The 20,075-nt window shown below is 38.7% G+C and overlaps 1 protein-coding gene across 1 annotated transcript in view; it reads right to left on the minus strand.

Annotated features, from left to right (window-relative positions):
* The window catches only part of prkar2aa (protein kinase, cAMP-dependent, regulatory, type II, alpha A), a 320,293-nt gene that overhangs the window by 169,114 nt on the left and 131,104 nt on the right, over positions 1–20,075 (minus strand). Inside the window, exon 8 of the mRNA XM_073072054.1 lies at positions 10,131–10,166. Coding sequence (XP_072928155.1) covers positions 10,131–10,166 — 36 coding nt within the window. The remainder of the gene's footprint in view (positions 1–10,130; positions 10,167–20,075) is intronic.

The raw sequence follows: 20,075 nt of genomic DNA on the forward strand, positions 1-20,075 counted from the left end.
TTGGTGGTTTCTCAGTCTTTGTGTGTAGTTTTTCATTGATTCTACTGTATTTTCCTATTCTACTGTGAATGCCTGCAAGAAAATGAATCTCAAGGTAGGAGATGGTTACACTTATGTGCTGTGATCATAAATTTACTTTGAACTTTTGTGCTGTTCCAGTGGAACATACACGTGTCTTCCATTGAAGCTCCATCTAAAGTTGGGCTTGATAGACAACAGTTGCTGTCTACACCCTCTGTGGCTGCTCCCATTTTCCATCTTGGTTGTAGTCTCAATCCTCCTTAAAGTTCTGGAATACCAAACATACACTCCTTTTTTATGAACCACATGGAGAAAGGCAATCACAAGCAAAACAACCTCTGAGCCCTTTCTCAAACCAGCATTGCCAGCATTGAAACCCTTGTTACACTCACAGCTACATTAAGCGAGCTATATTGTTCATATACCCAACATTAGAACCTCAAACAAACATATTATCCTAAGGTCTATCAGGGAAAGAGATTGCCAGTTGGACAGAACAGATTCAATAATGTGCTCAACATTTTTGTGAAGAATCGCTGGCCCATGACTGATCAAAGTGAAGGAGGAGTATGCAGGACAGAATTGAGACCAGGCACTGAGAGCACATAGAAGCCCAAATAAACAGCGAAGCAGACAATCTGAAAAACTAACCACCTGCTTATTCTGCAGCTCCCACACTGGCTTCAATAGCAATCTCAGGACACACAAAATGATAGATAGCTGTGCTCAATTCCAAGCCAATGCACGCCTGCCAAATTAGAATTGCAAAAAGGACAAGTGGGAAGGGAAATTGGTATCAATATTGTGACAGAGAGCACTTGATAAACGCACTCCATACACACGAGTGTTCACACATACACACACACACACACACACACACACACACACACACACACACACACACACACACACACACACACACACACACTATCTTGTCATTTTGTTGTTGTTGTGCTGAACGTGCACACTTCAATGCCTACCTCCCCCCCTCCCCCCGGTACATCGTGATAACGGTTTCTCTTTATCGTGCTTTCCTGCCATACATAGTGCAATATCCCATTTCTTTAGTAATGAGAATGTGTAAATATGTATCTGTTGTTTGCTTAACTGTATTTAAGGTGGATACTTCTGTTTCTTTTGTAATACAATTATAACTACATTGTGGGGTGTAACATATTCTAATTCATTTATATTCTTAAGTTAACTTTGTGGGTAATTAAAGTTGACATGTGCTGGTGCCTATATAAAAAGGGGCAGTTCACTTTCAGTAGAAGGGTGAGAGAAATCTGGATTGTTAGGACATAGTATGTAGCTATAATTGTGTTTTCTGGTAGATATCCTTTTTGTAAATATTGGCAGTTTTCTTTTCACTATTTTAGCTAATGATTTAAAATTTGATTTTTGACACACCTAATAAAAACCCTTGCACCTATATGCTAAATGACTCCAGCCATCTCTTCTTCAGTCAAAATCCACATATCATAACAAAGATCTGTTTTTGAATCTGTTCTGTCCAACTGGCAATCTCTTTCCCTGAAATTTAAGAGACTGCTAGACAGGTATATGGAGGAATTTAAGGTGGGGGGTTATATGGGAGGCAGGGTTTAAGGGTCAGCACAACATTGTGGGCCAAAGGGCCTGTACTGCTCTGTACTATTCTATGTTCTATTATCCAAATAAAAATGGGTATAGTATGGGGGTTATAGTGATTTGTTGCAGTCACAAATTAGTCTTGAGTTAAAGTTAAATCTTTCACAGAAAACCTACTTTGAATTGGTAATTCCTGGTCAGCAAGATATTTGAAAATTAGAACTTCTATACTCTCGTCTTTGCAAAGTACATATTGTAAAAAGTTGAACTCCCAATGCAGGTCTCTGGCTAGACAAGGTTAGTCACATCTTATCAGCTGCAAAGGCATCATCCTACACTGGTCTCTCACCTCTAACAGATTCCTTACAAGTTAACAGGTTGCTTCTATTACAAGTATTTTTTTATTTGTTTAAGAAACATAGAAACGCAGAAAATCTACAACACATTACAGGCCCTTCGGCCCACAATGTTATGCTGACCATGTAACCTACTCTAGAAGTTGCCTAGAATTTCCCTACCGCATAGCCCTCTATTTTTCAAAGCATGTACCTATCTAAGAGTCTCTTAAAAGACCCTATTGTATCCGCCTCTACCACCTTGGCTGGCAGTGCATTCCATGCCCCCACCACTCCATGTGAAAAGCTTACCTCTGACATCTCCCTTGTACCTACTCTCAAGCACCTTAAAACTATGCCAATTCACATTAGCCATTTCAGCCCTGGGAAAAAGCCTCTGGCTATCTACACGAGCAATGCCATGCATTATCTTATACACCTCTATCAGGTCACCTCTCATCCTCTGTCACTCCAAGGAGAAAAGGCCAAGTTCACTCAACCTATTCTCATAAGGCATGCTCTCCAATCCAGGCAACATCCTTGTAAATATCCTTTGCACTCTGTCTACAGTATCCACATCCTTCCTGTAATGAGGTGACCAGACTGAACACAGTACTCCAAGTGGGCTCTAACTAACGTCTTATATAGCTGTAACATTACCTCATGGCTCTTGAACTCAATCCCATGGTTGATGAAGGCCAACACACCTTCTTAACAACAGCGCCAGCCTGCACAGCAGCTTTGAGTGTCTTGTAAACATGGATTCCAAGATCTCGCTGATCCTCCACATTGCCAAAAGTCTTACCAGTTATATTCTGTCTTCAAAACTGACCTACCAAAATGAACCACTTCATACTTACCTAGGTTGAACTCCATCTGCTACTTCTCAGCCCAGTTCTGCATCCTATCAATGACCCACTATAACCTCTGACAACCCTCCAAGCTATCCACAACACCCCCAACTTTTGTGTCATCAGCAAGCTTACTAACCCACCCTTCTACTTCCTCATCTAAGTCATTTATAAAAATCACAAAGAGGAGGGGTCCCAGAACAGATCTCTGTGGAACACCACTGGTCACCGCCCTCCATGCAGAATACAAACCATCCACAACCACCCTTTGCCTTCCGTGGGCAAGCCAATTCTGGATTCACAAAGCAAGATCTCCTTGGATTCCATGCCTCCTTACTTTCTGAATGAGCCTCGCATGGGGAACCTTATCAAATGCCTTACTGAAATCTACCGCTCTACTTTCATCAATGTGCCTTGTTACATCCTCAAAGAATTCAATCAGGTTCGTCCTTCAATCATTCAATCATGACTCGCCCTTGACAAAGCCATGCTGACTATCCCTAATCAGACTGTGTCTCTCCAAATGCTCATAAATCCTGTCCCCATACAACTTCTCCAACAACTTGTCCACCACTGAAGGGAGACTCACTGGTCTACAATTTCCTGGGTTACCTCGACACCCTTTCTTGAACAAGGGAACAACGTTTGCAATCTTTCAATCCTCTGTTACTTCTCCCATCCCTATAGATGATACACAGATTATTGCCAGAGGCTCAGCAATCTTCTCCCTCGCTTCCCACAGTAGCCAGGGATATATCTCATCCAGTCTCAGCGACTTATCTAACTTAATACCTTTCAAATCCTCTTTCTTAATGTCCCAAATTTTCTGTTCCTATCCTTCTCCAGCACTATGGTAAAGGAGATAGAGTTGTGATCACTACCTCCAAAATGCTCTCCCACTGAGAGATCTGATACCTGACCGGGTCCATTTCCCAATACCAGATCAAGTACAGCCATTCCTCTAGTTGGCTTACCTACATATTGCGTCAGGAAACCTTGAACTGTTACGAACCCCGTAACTGGGTTATGTACCAGCAAAGATAGAGACGTCCGTTGGAGTCTGGTGATACTATTTTTAACAGTATTTATTAGCAAAAATACACAAAAATAATATCAATGCAAATATACAGATAATATACGTCGTCAATACTAAACCTAAAAGTGCGGGTATAATAATAATCAATAAGAAATAAGCTCTATCGTTGTCTAGGGGATAATGAATTGTCCGATGGAAATATAAAGTTCGCTGCAGTTCACACAGGCTGCTGTCGTTTGGGTGTCGCTGGGTTGCAATTGTTGGAGAGAGAGAGAGAAAGAGAAAAACTTGCCGACTTTCCTTTATGATTTCGATCCATCAGGTGTCTCGTTGTCGTGGCCGTTCAAGTGTGACCTCTCCTTTAGCTAAACCGTTCTTCCGTGATGAGCCCGGCACCCAGGCAAGGGAGGACACACACGAGCTCCCACCGGCTTTCGCTATAAAACGCTGTCACTGGATTTCTAGCGTTTCTCCTGGTACGTCTAAAGGGGTGTTCCCCAGACCCCTCTTTTATCCTCACTCAAGGGGTCTCAGATGTCAATCAGGGATGATGCAATCCCTCAACCAGACCACTCTGGTTGTCCCCTGAGGGGTTTCAATGAATAGTATAGTACTCAATACACAATTCCTTCTCCAAGAGACAACAGCAGTAGTCAGTGGTTCCGTTCCGCTTATGTCAGCAGACGTTCCAAACCTTGTGTATTCTGTGTGTCTCTCTCTCATTATTGACATGATGTGTATCTCTCTCATTTCCTGGCATCAGACCCAAAATAATAGCGATCTTGCGATTCTCAAAAAGGAGGGGGGAGCGGGCATTGGCGATTTGGGACCCTTCTGCCCATCAGATTTGCTCCACATTCGTAACAGAACATACCTAACAAACTCCACCCCATCTAAACCCTTTGCTCTAAGGAGACACCAGTCAATATTAAGAAAGTTAAAACCACCCATCACAACAACCCTATTATTATTGCACCATTCCAGAATCTGCCTCCCTATCTGCTCCACAATGTCTCTGTTAGGTTTAGAGGGTCTATAAAAAAACACCCAGGAGAGTTATTGCCCCCTTCCTGTTTCTGACTTCCACCCACAAGGTCTACAACTCAGTAGACAATCCCTCCATGACTTTCTCCTTTTCTGCAGCCCTGATACTATCCCTGATTAGTAGTGCTACTCCCCCACCTCTTTTGCCTCTCTCCCTGTCCTTTTTGAAACATCTAACGTCTGGCATACTCAGCAGCCATTCCTGCCTCCAAGTAACCCAAGTCCCTGTAATGGCCACAACATCATAGTTCCACATATTGATCCATGCTCCAAGTTCATCCACCTTACTCATGATACTCTTTGTATTAAAATAGACACATTTCAAACCATCTGGCTGAGTGCTTCTTTACTCTATCATCTGCCTATCCTTCCTCATAAACTCCCTACAAGCTGTCACTACTTGTGCACCAACTGTCCCATCCTCTGTCTCTTCACTTCGGTTCACAACCCCCAGCAAATCTAGTTTAAACCCTCCCCGATAGCATTAGCAAACTTCCCTCCCAGGATATTGGTAACCCCTCTAGTTCAGGTGCAACCTGTCCCACTTGTATAGGTCACCCCTTCCTCAGAAAAGGTTCCAATGATATAGGAACATGAAATTCTGCCCCTTGCACCATCTCTACAGCCACTCATTCATCTGTGCTATCTTCCTGTTCTGACCTTCACTAGCTCATGGCACTGGGAGTAATCCAAAAATAACCACCTTGGAGGTCCTGCTCTTTAGCCTCCTTCCTAACTTACTGCGCAGGATCTCTACCCCTCTCTTCCTATGTCATTGGTACCAACATGTAACACGACCGCCGGTCATGATTTAAATTATTTTCCGAAACAGGAAACCCAAGCCTTAATATTTTTTTAAGGATGTTGCCTTCCAAACTGCTTGTCAATTATAAAATGCTTTGCATTTGTACACATAAACTGCAAACACTCCTATGGGCCAAATGCAAATTTCCAAGAGGATGATCCTATCCTAAAATAGTAAACACAATATATTCTGTAGATGCTGGAAATCCATACGAACAAACAAAGAATGCTGGAGGAATTCAGCATATCACACAGTATATATGAAGAGAAATTAACAGTCCTTTCCTCTCCATAGATGCTGCCTGATCTTCAGAGTTTCCCCAACATCTTATTTTTCTAACCTTTGCTTATTGGGTGGCAGGGTGGAATTACATCTCTACTGAAGGAGATGCAAGGTGCTCCTTTCCTCCGCTATCCTGCAGGCCACCCTTGAGCAAGGTGTTTCACCTGCTTAGCCCCTCCCACCCACCCCGATCATGGTCAGATGAAACCATGGGAGCAGGTGGCGGATGGTCATATGAGCAGCTAGTGCATATCAAGTCCTGGATATGCAACCACTGACGCCAACGAGACGATCTCTGAAGAGTATTGATAATGGTTGGGATCTCCAGTCTTGTAAAGACACCGCCTAGAACGCAATGCAAGCCACTTCTGTAGAGAAATTTACCAAGAACAACCATGGTCATGGAAAGACCATGATCGCCCATGTCATATGATATGGCACATAATGATCAAACGATCCTAAAATAGCTCCAAGTATTACTAATCAAATAAAAGTATTAATCAGAGTTAATAGTGGACCCCAAAATGGAACTGAAGTACAGAAGGACCTTGGGGTCTGGATCCATAGTTCACTGAAAGTGACTACACAAGTGAATAAGGTGATAAAGAAGGTGTTATATATCTTCATTGGGGGTGGTGTTCAGTGTTAGAGTAAGGAAGACATCTGCAGCTATATAAAACTTCAGTCAGACTACACTTGGGAGTATTGCTTGCAGTTCTGGCCAGCCCATTATAGGAAAGCTGTTGAGACTATGGAGTAGGTGCAGAAGAGCTTTTGCAAGAGGCTGCCTGGATTAGAGGGTATGAGCTACAAGAAAAATTTGGACAAACTTGAGTTATTCTTTCTGGAACAGAGGGTGAGGGAAGATCAAATTATAAAATTTCTAGAATTATAAGAGGAATGGAGAGGGTAGACAGTGAGAGTATTCCCCCAGGGTAGAAATGTCAAGCGGAGGATAAGCTTTTAAGGTTACAGGGGAAGCTTAATGGCAACCTGAGAAGCAAGTACTGTTGTTAAACACAGTGATAGGTACCAAGAATAGGTTACAGTAGTAGTGGAATCAGACAGTTTGGTGGAGTTTAAGAGGCTTTTAGATTCACATATGAATATGAAGGGGATGGAGGGATATGAATGATACAGAGGAGGAGGGTATTTAGTATAAATTGGCATCATTGGCACATCATGGGCCTGTCCAGTGCTGTACTGTTCTATGTTCTAAGTCAACATTACTATTCCTTATTTAATAGTTGTGAGAAATTACACTGCTCTTAATTAATTTCCATAACCTAGCTATTTCTCCCACTCTCACACTCACCACACCCAGGCTGATCCAAATACAATCTCACATATGTTCACTTGTGTGCAGAGGTTGCCTCATTAAAGTACAGTTTACAGTATAACTCTCATAATTCCCTGTACCAATGGTTCAGCATCTTGTCCACTAAGCCTTACTTCGTATGCTCCTCCAGACCATGACCCTTACCCCCACCACTCCTAGGTTCCCATACGCCCCATGACCCACACTTTCACTCTTACAACTCCCCCAAAATGTCCATGAACTTGGTTCCAGCACAATCACAGAATGGTAATTATAATACTGTGACATTATTAAAAAGAAAATATGTTCTGAAATTAACTAGTCTGGAAAATTCACCAGTACAACAAAGTCCAAAGCATTGTTTCACTGTACAATCTGAAATACTGGCAGTACTAATCATTGGGTGGAGCTCTTAAATATGATTAAAAACAATTAATGCTCAAGCCAGGTACTATGTCTAATTCAAGTCAAGCAATTTGTATAAGATTTATAATAAAAGAAGCAAATGCAAGGAATTGTTTATCTTCTGAATCACAGGAAATTTTTACATTTACTGCTTGCCTATATATGTGATTTGGCAGTCTATGTTATTGGCAACATTCTTACCCAATGCAACAAACTAAATGAAAAATAATAATCCCAGAAATACACTAAGGGCTAAACCACATTGATTCCTCTGAGCAAAATGTGAGTCCAAAATAAAAAGTAAAAACTATTTTCCATCTCTCAACTTTAACTGACATTGCTTGCTTAGCCCCCAATAAAACTACACGTACACAATTATTTACATAACTCATGCAAGTGCTGCTTTGCCTGGAATCCAAACACATTTTGCAATTCCTCCATCCTGTCTGAGTCAGTATCTGGAAATCTTTAATATCAGGAGCAAATTCAGCTTATGGGCCTTAATCATCTGAGAACAAGATTTAACTGTAAATGAAAACCTGAAAAAAAAATGCAGATACTGGCAAACTAAAATAAAAAACTGAAAATGTCAAAGACACAACAAATCTAATGGCATCTGTAGATCAAAACAGAGTTAGCATTTCAAACTGAAGACACTCCATCAGAACGTCAAATAAAAACTTATCAAGGTTAAGTTGCAAAACTGAGGAATGAACAGGACAAAGGGAATATCTCCAATTCACACATTTGGGTTTTCAATGGTTATATGCTGCTTTCTATCAATATTATAAATAATATATTAAGGCAATGACCTCGCCTAATCAAGATATTCCTCAGGTCCATTTTCCACACCTGACTAGGACTGAGCATGGAACATTGATGGATTTTATCAACTTCAATGTATGCCCTACCTATTTTCTCTCTGCTAGTATAGCACATTCAACCAAAGTTAATTTTACAATGTGGGATTAATTAATCTAGAGAGGATGTTTAGTTTTCAAACACTCAAGATACACCAATGAGGTTGGAGGCTCAGGACAAGCATAGAGAAAAATATTCTCCCTGCATAAAATGTCCTCTCAAATTATTTCTTCAGTTTTTAGATCTAGGTGTCGCTGGCAAGAGCACCATTTATTATCCATTCAGAACAGCCTCGGAGGCAGTGTTAAAGGGCCATCTACATGAACCACTGCAAGTAATCCCACCATACATTTGGATAGGGAGCTCCAAGTTTTACAGCCAATATTTCCAATTCTGGATGAGAGTGACTTGAAGGAAAATACTATGTGCTAAGATTTAAATCATTGCTGCCTGAGTATTTTGAACAATAACAAACATTCATAATTCCTATCAGCAACCTTCCCGCTTCCTAATGTTACTCCACAAACTTAAAAAATATTTCCATTAATTCAAAAAGCCATGGTCCCTTATTTGTATTAGGATAAAAACTGAATGTTTATTCACATATTGTAATGTATAAACTGTTTAATAACTAACAATTTCTTGCTAATTTATGCTGATTTTTTTCTCCTTTGTGTTAATTCTTGTTTTCAATTAAAGCATACCTTGCCCATCTTAGAATTAATACACTTTGACATTGGCAAAAATACATTTTTATGATCTACTAGTAGCACTTGCAGTGCGGAAGGAAAGGGTGCATTTGCCATGTTGCAAATTTCTATGTAATTATCAACCTGTAGCTCCTTCAACAATGGCCTAATTCAATTCATTCAGGCCACCACAGCCTTCCAATAGCTGAATGCTTTTGCATGGAATGAGGTAATTTAAAACAGATATGCAAAGCATGTTTATTTCAGCAAGACACATTCATTTTAAATACAAAATTGAATTCAAATGCTTTCATAGAGTTTCCTGGTGTCTAAATGAGAAGTAACATCTTCATTTCAAAATGAGGCATTGTCAAATTCCGACAGACTAAAATCACGCAACTCACGCAACTCTGGAGCTTTCAAAACTAATTTTAAAGAAAATAGCCACTTTGTCAGTTTCCAAATAACCTACAATCCTATTTTATAATTTTCTCATTCACTGTGTCCATATAATTGGAATGCTCAGAACAAAGTTCTGCCATAAAACACTGAAATCAACACAAAGCAAAACCAGGATTATATTAACATTGCATTACAACTTAAAGAAATGCATATAAAATACAAGACTTGACTATCAAACCAATGAATCAAACTGACCAAGATATAACCTTTCACAATAAATATTTAACCTCACTGCAAATTTATATGAAGGCTTGTTTACCAGAACCTTAAACATTAATGCTCTACTCAAATCACACTTGCCTTTACAAATACTCAAATGGGTATGCACTCAAACAACCAAGGTTGAAGAAATTCCCAATTTAAATGAAAAACAATTTACACATTTTATGGTAACTTGAGTCTGGTATTTAAAGAGCAAAATTCTGGCTTACCTGAAACTCTTCTGCTTAATCTGTTAATAACTGGTTCTGTACAAAGGAAAGAAAAGAGAGTCAATTTTCAGCACCACACATATATACACAGACACACAGAGCAAATAAATATACTCAGAGAAGTCAATAACCCTACAACTGACATCATACCATCAAAAAACAAATAACCATAAACGTAACAGTAGGTGTAACTTATGTTAAGTCAAGTAAGGCATAGATTAAAGACCATGTCAAATTTTAACAATTCCGTAGACTCAAGCCAGCTCACTCATTCTGCCTTCGGCTACAAAACAAAGCCACAAAACTGCATTGAAGCATCAACAATTTGAAACAATCGTGGCATCAGTCAGCATAATATACGTACTGAATCATGGCGCACATAACCCAAGTGCACTGATTGGCTCATTTCCAAATTCTATCATTCCAATTGTAGTTGAAGAAAGGCAACACGTGTCAAATGTGTTATGCAAAATGAATATACATTACTGGGCCCACAGAGGAAATTGCTAAATAATTATCCTCTATACCCACTTCTCTTGGCCCTTTTGGTTGTAAAGGTCACAGGTTTGGGAAGTTTTTTTGGAATAGCCTCAGCAGGTTGTAGATGGTACACAAAAAGAGAATTAATGTTTTGTGTGGCAGTTGGAATGCCAAACAAAAAGATTCACTTATCAAGACTGGTGTGGTGTACTCCATAACAACTCAAAACCATATAATGGAAATCATTCTAACCATCTGGTATGGGGGGGGAAGGGTGGCTAATGCACAGGATTGTAGCAAGTTGGAGAGCACTCTGACAGGCTGTGTCACTGTCTGGTATGGGCAGTGCTACTGCAAGAAGCTACAAAAAGTTGTAAAATTAGTCAGCTTCATCGTGAGGTTCTAGCTTCCATAGTATCCAAGACACCTTCAAGAAGCAGTGCCTCTGAAAAGCGGCTTCCATCATCCAGAACCCTCATCACCCAGGACATACATTCTTCTCACTGTTACCATCAGGAAGGAGGTACAGAAACCTGAAGGCAAACACTCATCAGTTCAGAAACAGCTTCTTCCCCTCTGCCATCTGATTTCTAAATGGAAATTGTACCTATGAACACAACCTCACTACTACTTTAAAAATTTCTGGGGGGGTTTTTGCATTACTGATCTTAATTTAATTACTTAATATACATCTAGCTACTGACTGCAATTGTTTTTATTTATCATGTAGTGCATTGTACAACTGATGCAAAGTTAACAAATTTCACAACAAATGCCAGGGATAATAAACCTGATTTTGATTCTCAAAAATCTTCATTTGAAGAGGGTAATTTTATCACAACATATTTAACTAGAATTGCAATAAAAGCTACAAGTAAACACATCTCTTTGTAACAACATTTAATGTTATCTGGGAAACACCTTCACTTTCATTATGTTCCAGGGCTCTATCATTTTATTAATCGCTACAGCTCCAGCAAATAAACATAAATCAGAAATTGGTATTTGGCTCACGACATATATAATGGATACAGGGCTGACACTGACTTTCACTTCGCATTGTGTAAAGTTTTCTTTTCAATGGGGAGAATACCTATTTGAAGTAAAGGTACATTAGTAGTAATTAATACAGTAAGTGTGAGAATAAATTCCATCGTGACAATTTGAGAACCTAATTTCTTTTTGTAAAAATTTATAAATGACATCAATGTATAAGTAGATAGATAGATAGATAGATAGATAGATAGATAGATACTTTATTCATCCCCATGGGGAAATTCAACTTTTTTCCAATGTCCCATACACTTGTTGTAGCAAAACTAATTACATACAATACTTAACTCAGTAAAAAAAATATGATATGCATCTAAATCACTATCTCAAAAAGCTTTTAAAAAGTTCTTAAGTCCTGGCGGTAGAATTGTAAAGCCTAATGGCATTGGGGAGTATTGACCTCTTCATCCTGTCTGAGGAGCATTGCATCGATAGTAACCTGTCGCTGAAACTGCTTCTCTGTCTCTGGATGGTGCTATGTAGAGGATGTTCAGAGTTTTCCATAATTGACCGTAGCCTACTCAGCGCCCTTCGCTCAGCTACCGATGTTAAACTCTCCAGTACTTTGCCCACGACATAGCCCGCCTTCCTTACCAGCTTATTAAGACGTGAGGCGTCCCTCTTCTTAATGCTTCCTCCCCAACACGCCACCACAAAGAAGAGGGCGCTCTCCACAACTGACATATAGAACATCTTCAGCATCTCACTACAGACATTGAATGACGCCAACCTTCTAAGGAAGTACAGTCGACTCTGTGCCTTCCTGCACAAGGCATCTGTGTTGGCAGTCCAGTCTAGCTTCTCGTCTAACTGTACTCCCAGATACTTGTAGGTCTTAACCTGCTCCACACATTCTCCATTAATGATCACTGGCTCCATATGAGGCCTAGAGCTCCTAAAGTCCACCACCATTTCCTTGGTCTTGGTGATATTGAGACATTGATATTGAGATATTGATATTGTACTGCAACTCAGTACACTGTTTTTCCTCATGGAGATTCCAGTCTTAAAATAGGAAAAGATGATTAATTTTACTTCAACTGTTAATTCAATTTAGCACTAAAATATGTAAAAGTGCAAACTGCATCCAAATAAAACATGTTTGATGTTAATTTCTTGATTTGTACAATTAAATCTGTTAGTATCCAATAGTTTGAAATCTTGCCACTCAATTCAATATCAGTTTATTCAGTCTTGAGATAAACGAAATGTTCAGTCTTGTCTGAAGAGAGAAGAGTCACCATTTCATGTCAAACATTAGAAACATTCTTATTATAAGCCATCACCCTGAAACCTTATCGTTGCTTCTACATCCATAGATGCTGCCTGACTTGTTGGGCATTTCAAGCATTCTCTGCTTTTATTTCATACTTCCTATAGTTTGATTTTCAATCATCTATGCTATTTTCTTAACATCACCTTCTTAATTCTTAATTTGATGCAGAACATCACACTTTGTAGAAAGATTCATCCAAAGTTATTTTAATGTTATAAAACGATTGCCACTTTGGGGAAAGTAGCCTGTAATATGCCACTTAAATAAATAGGACTGCTTGTCTGTGGCAATACTTTCCAACAAGAAACCTACAATGAAAATGCAACTTGCTGATCACCAACACAACATTTCAGCCCTTATTTTAATTACTCTGCAATGGCTGTACTAAAATGCAAAAATATTTTTTTCTTTAAAGCCTTTAGCCCAAAAACTGACAGAATATCTTAAACAGCAAGGTAAATTCTTAAAAAAGAATGGTTTCATTAGGGGAACCTCTGACAAGATTTCAAAAAGATCCCATTTAGCATTACAAGATTGAACCTTGCTTTTATCCTATGACTGCCTTGGATATTTCTACTTCTGTTCTCAAGACCAACTATGGAATATTCAGGCAAGCAGAAAATTAGTCTGATGCTGTTGTAAAGACAGCAGCAGGCCTGTGAACCCAGCATCAGGCTGACATCAAAACATTAACCAGGCCTAAGGCCAATATAACCAGTCTTATCTACATTCAGCTTAGTTTTAATTTATCAAATACTGTCAAGACTAGTTTAAACTATTTTCAGTTAAACATAAACCACATTTGGTGATTCAAGAGAAACAGACACCAAGTAATACACTCTGCTGAGCAAGGAGATCTCTAGTTTAATTTAAAATTCAACATGAAAAATGCTGCAGATGCTGGAAATTCAAAATAAAAACCAATTTGTCAATCGTTCAAATTGACAAATTTGAAATGTGTCAAATTTCTTTTTGACAAATAACACCATTTCACTTTGCAGAAATGCTGTCTGATTTGCAGAGTGATTTCAAAATTTTCTGCTTTCACTTCAGTTCCATTGATCCTTTATACTTACTTAACCTAGCTCCATTAGATGTACAATGGTGTAACAGTACAACAGTTCTACATTAGGAATTGATAAAATTATTTATTATTTTGACATCAGATTCCAAAATAGTGATTACTTAAACATGCAGAATTCCCACCATTTGCAAAAAAAAGAAAGTTAAGAATTTGGTTACGGAGTAAGGTATGGAGAGAGCTGTTCGACCATCTTTTGACATATATCATTAATGGTAATGAATATCCATTGTGAAGAAAATCTAGATTTAGTGCACATCTTTTCCAGGGTGATACAGGTTGAGTACCCCTTATCCGAAATGCTTGGGGCTGGAAGTGTTTCAGATTTTAGAATATATAATGAGATTGCTTGGGATCACCATCATTACCAACCCTGAATTTATATGCACTTGCTCATCACACAGTGCTTAACAGAAAAAAATATTACATACCATTAACCTGATGAGAATATAATATGAGCAGTGTAACAGCAGCAGCACGGCAGCATTAGGAGAATACCCAAATCAGCTATTGAACAATACAAACAGCAAAAGACTTTCAGTCTCCACCTACATTGCCATGTTTTGATTAAACGGTTCCAGTACACTGTATATGTAGTTTCCTTTTTTTAGGTTTTATGTAAGGTACAAAACCAATCAGCATCGTAGACTTATTCTGGTGCTAGATTTTCATCAGTGACGATCGTCGTAAACTCATCAATTAATTTCTCTTCTCCGGTGATCAGTAGATCTTTACCTTTAAAAATTCAATTCCGTGCCTTTTCTTAAATTTCTGCAACTAGCTTGTTGTATTCACAATTATCTTCAATTTTCAGTTCATCGTGACAGATCCTCCCTTGTTTCATGATCAGCATACTGTTAAGCAGCGTATGCTTGCTGCAACACTGATAATATATGATCAAGATCTTCATTTTTCACTTTATGCATCATTTTTCTATTTTTCACTAACTTCTGTTCATTACATCTGTGCATCACTTCTCGAAACTGTCTGTGATACGCAGAGATCTGCGCATCGCCTGGGAACCTTCCCAGCTCCTTGTGGAATTTTCCATTTGTGACATCATGTCTGTGCTCAAAATTTTCGGATTTCAGATAAGGAGTACTCAACCTGTAATAATACACATTCAAATATGCAGATCCCAAGTAAATGACACCTTAAAGATGATTGAACAGCTCTACCCTTAACCAAACTCTTGAAGAGAAAAAAATGAAGATAAAAACTTAAAATTTAGTAATGTCAAATAATTAAGCAAGTCTGGAAATAGTCAACTTAATGCAACATAGAAAAGTGCAAGTGATATAGCTGACACTTTACTCTGTATTCTATTAATCTTTTTCCTTGTACTACCTGTGTGCTGTATTGATGGAACACAAAAACTCAGTACATGTGACAATAATAAACCAATTTAACAATTTGAAAATGCATTTTCAGATGGGATGCTTTTTTGAAAAAAAACAGACATGAACAAGCTCAAAGTTTAAAGTTCAAAGTAAATTTGTTATCAAAGTGCATATATATCACTAAATACTACCCTGAGATTCTTTCTCATTAACAGCAATTCACAATAAATACTCAGAAATGCAATAGAATCAATGAGAAACCCCACGCAAAAACATACAAACAATGTGCAAAAGACAACTATGCAAATACAAACATAATATAATAATAAGTAAACAAACAAACAAAAACTATCTTGAATACCAGATGAGTCCTTGAAATTAAGTCCATAGACTGTGGGAACAGTTCAGTGATGGGTGAGTGAAGTCAGCCCCTCTGGTTCAAGAGCCTAATGGTTGAAAAGTAATAACTGATCCTGAACCTGGTGGTCTGGGTCCCGAGATTCCTGATAGCAGCAGCAAGAAGAGAGCATGGCCTGCGTGGTAGGCCTTGATGATGGATACTGCAACAGTATTCCATGTAGATGTGCTCAGTGGTAGGGGAGGGCTTTACCTGTTATGGACTAGGCTGTATCCACCGCTTTTTGTAGCCTTTTCCATTCAAGGGCATTGGTGTTTCCAGACCAGGCCATGAAGCAACAAATCAGTATATTCTCTACCATGCATCTATACAAGTTTAGATGACATGCCAAATCTTCACAAACTTCTAAGAAAATAGTGACGCTGCCATGCATTCTTTGTAATGGCACTTAAGGTGCTGGACCCAGGACAGATCCTCTGAAATGATTATGCCGAAGAACTTAAAGTTTCTGACTCCTGATCAGCTACTAAAAATAATTAAGACTCTTGTTCTCACAAAGGATATGCAGCACCACACAATGCAATAATAATTTATCCATCCACCCAGAGATCACAGCCTTGTTTTTGTCTTTGCTTGGTAAAGTGGATTACAAATTAGCAGCCCCATGTTAAGTTTCTATTGCACTCTATCCTTGTTTTTTATTGCCTCTCTCTTAGCATACCCCAATGTCTATCCACAATTCAAATGACCCTGCCTCGATTATAAAGTTTTTTTCCACAATTTGCATTTGATTCATGTTTAAAGATGATTTGAATGCGCCGCTCTACAGCTTCTCCCACCCTAATTCAACTTGTTCTGTCAAGCATTCCTTTAAAAACCATTTAACATCCTGCTGTACTGGATTACACCACAGCTTGCTACAGATTCCTGATGGCTGCAAATCAGATCATTTTTATAGTCACAGAGTCATACAGCCAAGAAACAGGTCCCTTGGCCCAACAGGCCCATGCAGACAACAGCATCCCTGTTAAGACCCAGTTATCTAAATCTGGTCCGTAGATCTCCAAGTAACTCTCCTCCACGTACCTACCCAAACGTCTCATGGATGCAGCAACTGTACCCACCTCAACCACATCTTGTGGCAGGTACTCACTGCTCTCTATGTAAAGAAGTTATCTCTCAGTTCTTGTTCAAATCTTTCCCTTCTTAGCTGATCATTCATCTACGAATTCTCCAATGACACAACTAATTTAATTAATTTATGAAGTTACACTAATTTGATCAAGATAATTTACTCCACTGCCGCATTTGTAGGTCATTATTTACCGATGTCTTCTTGCACTTTCAAATGCAGACACATTAAGCACCTTCTGATCTCATTTGTTTTTCTGCTAGTTCAAATAACTTTTCCCATTCCACGTGGTAATTAATAGCACCCCTTGTAAAATTAGCAACACAGAAATTTAAATAATCATTAACATTTGTCCCAACGTGTACATCCTGAAAGCAAATATACCGAAATAATCTCTTTTTAAAAAGCAACTGACAAACTGTAATACAATATCCAAAGCTTGAAATATCAGCAATGCAGAACACAATGTCCTCCTACAATATTTTGAGGTCCCTCTGCATTCTAATCAGAAATTGATTCATAAACAATTTCATCTACCTCTTCAATACACAAGTACAAAGTAATTGCATACATTTTCTCACGTTCAATCTGTTCATTTAAATGTAACAGAAATCTAAACAGACTATATACATACATTGAGTGCAGGGATAGAGTTTATTCTGTGAATTTGAAAGATGACTAATTCACAAGCTCCAGCTGAACAAGCTCTTGATTAACTAATTACTGAAACTGCACATAATGTTGTCAGAATAAGTTGCCAGTTTTTATGCAAACACCTACTAAGATAAAATGGTACAGTGAATGACCTGGTCTCTCTTTATGTTACAAAGGTGGGCAGAGCAAAGGCTGAAGGAATTTAATTCCATTAAATGTAAACTGATGGATTCTAAAATGATGTGCATTTTGTATGTCCTGCACTCTAGTAGGGTATGCACAATATGACCTGGGAAGTTGAGGAACAGGGCGTATAGCCCAAAAATCTTTCAAGCTGGCACCACATACAGATAAGATAGTAATGATGGCATAAAAAAGACTTGCCCTTCATTAGCCACACATACGAAACAAGATCAAGGAGGTTATAGTACATCTTTAGCATTTTGTGTGTGTTGCTTGGATTTCCAGCATCTGCAGACTTTCTCTTGTTTACAGTACATCTTTCTTTGGCCACAGTTGGTGTTATGGGTTCAATTCTAGATATCATTATTTACGAAGGACATGACTATACTCAGAAGGCAGAACCAATTCACCATAATGTTGCCTGGGATGGTGCATTTCAGTTACAAAAATAGATGAGTCTGAGAGGAACCGGACTACAGAAAACAGAAAGGGTAGATGGTTCAAAACTTTTACGCATAGCAGTCATGTCTAAAACAAAAGATGAAAAATTAAGACAAGGGGTAGCAGGTTCACAAAGCATCAGAGAATTATTTTCCTCCCATCCTTTATACCATCAGCACATTATGCTGCATGATGTTTTGCAGCAGAATTCTAAGGTTTCTTTGACAGCACTCCACAAATTTAACACAATCTTCCACTGGCATAGAAATTTTAATCTGTCCTAACACTGGATGAATCCTGACACTGCACCATATCAAACGACACAGCCTTGTCATCTCACCCCACCTCTGTGAAATTAGAAACGCACAATTCATCATTGCCTTGCCAGCAACACCCAACCGAATTAAACATAAATCCAATCTGAGAGAGGTGATGGGTGTGGTTAGGGCGACTTTCATCCTAGATTTACAAAATCAGCAGAAATTATTTCAACCAAGATTTTACCTGTGATCTATCAAAGGAGTATCAAATGTTGTAACACCTTTCACACAACAGACAATTTCATCCACATCACTTGGCCTTCCTTCAGGTTAAATTAAATAAATTTTCATCCAGATTGACTGTCTTCAAAGTGTGAGTGGGCAAATGTTTTAAAAAGTCATGAAAATACATCAGGCAAGGATCAGTAATATGAAGCATAAGAATTGCAGATAACACACAAGAGAGGAGCCCAGAGTACTTGAATAGAGCACAGAAGAGGCTCAGGAAGTAGGGAGTCAGGAGACTGGAAAATTATTTCCAGCCTCTCTCTCTGCTAATCTAAACCTACATAACATGCTTAACAGTGAAATTTATATGAAATCACATTTATTAACATGATACTGGTTTGGTGGCACCTACAAATAGATGTACAGTAACCTCGTTATTATTGTAGGTTGGATGGGTGAACCAGGTACAACACGCTGGAGGAACTCAGCAGGTCAGGCAGCATCCGTGGAAACGAGCCATATGGGTGAACCATATGGTTAAAGTTGTTGTCGTTCATTTCCGTGCCTTGTGGTGCATCGGGCAGCAACCCTGCCATATCATTGGCATTTTGTCTGTTTTTTTACAAAGCCAAGTTGCTAGCTCAACGTTCAACCCAGCATGGATGGAAAACATGCAGCAAGGAGCCAGCCGGCTTGAACCCTGGACTATTCACATCGAAAACCGGTGCAGATGCCACTACACCACCAGCCAGCAATATATGGTTAAAGTGCCACTGCATAAAGCTTGAAAGACACTAATCTGAATAATACATCAGGTTTTATCGTGATAATTTATCAAAATTGGCTTTATTTGACTGGGCCAAGTGTAACAAAACGTCAATGTCGTGTAGCGATAAAATGTTTCTGAAATATCAAGTATTTGAATCCAGATAAAAACCAGTTTCTTTATTTAAATAAGGATAGATATTTTAGCATTGCAAACACACTTTTTAAACTTCTCTGCTGAACTAAGCTTAAATAATTTCTAAGGATAAATAATCTGAGGCCAAATGCTGGAAAAAGAATTAATAGGGATGGATACTACTGGCCAATGAGATGTAATGGGCTGAACGGCATGTTCCCATGTAATATGAATCAAAAAAGCTATTTACAAAAATGATCACACAGAAATAATTTTTTTACGTACTGGTAGATGAAAAAACTTAAGGTTTTTTTAAATCCTTCACCAAATCATCCCATTCTGGCAGTTGTTGTTATATTCTGTGTCTGTCTATCTTTTACTAAGTAGTCCTATTTCCAGTCATCTGTAATGACAAGATGAAATAACAAATCTTTCATGAACTATAGGATGTCAATGTTCAAAGTCTTTCAAAAGCTATATCCCATTATTTTACTCTCATCATAATTAACATACATAATTACTATCAGATACGATTGGGTAACGATCAAGTACAACATC

This window comes from Hemitrygon akajei, chromosome 19 (genome assembly GCF_048418815.1).
Source record: "Hemitrygon akajei chromosome 19, sHemAka1.3, whole genome shotgun sequence".
In the NCBI taxonomy this organism is placed as follows: domain Eukaryota; kingdom Metazoa; phylum Chordata; class Chondrichthyes; order Myliobatiformes; family Dasyatidae; genus Hemitrygon; species Hemitrygon akajei.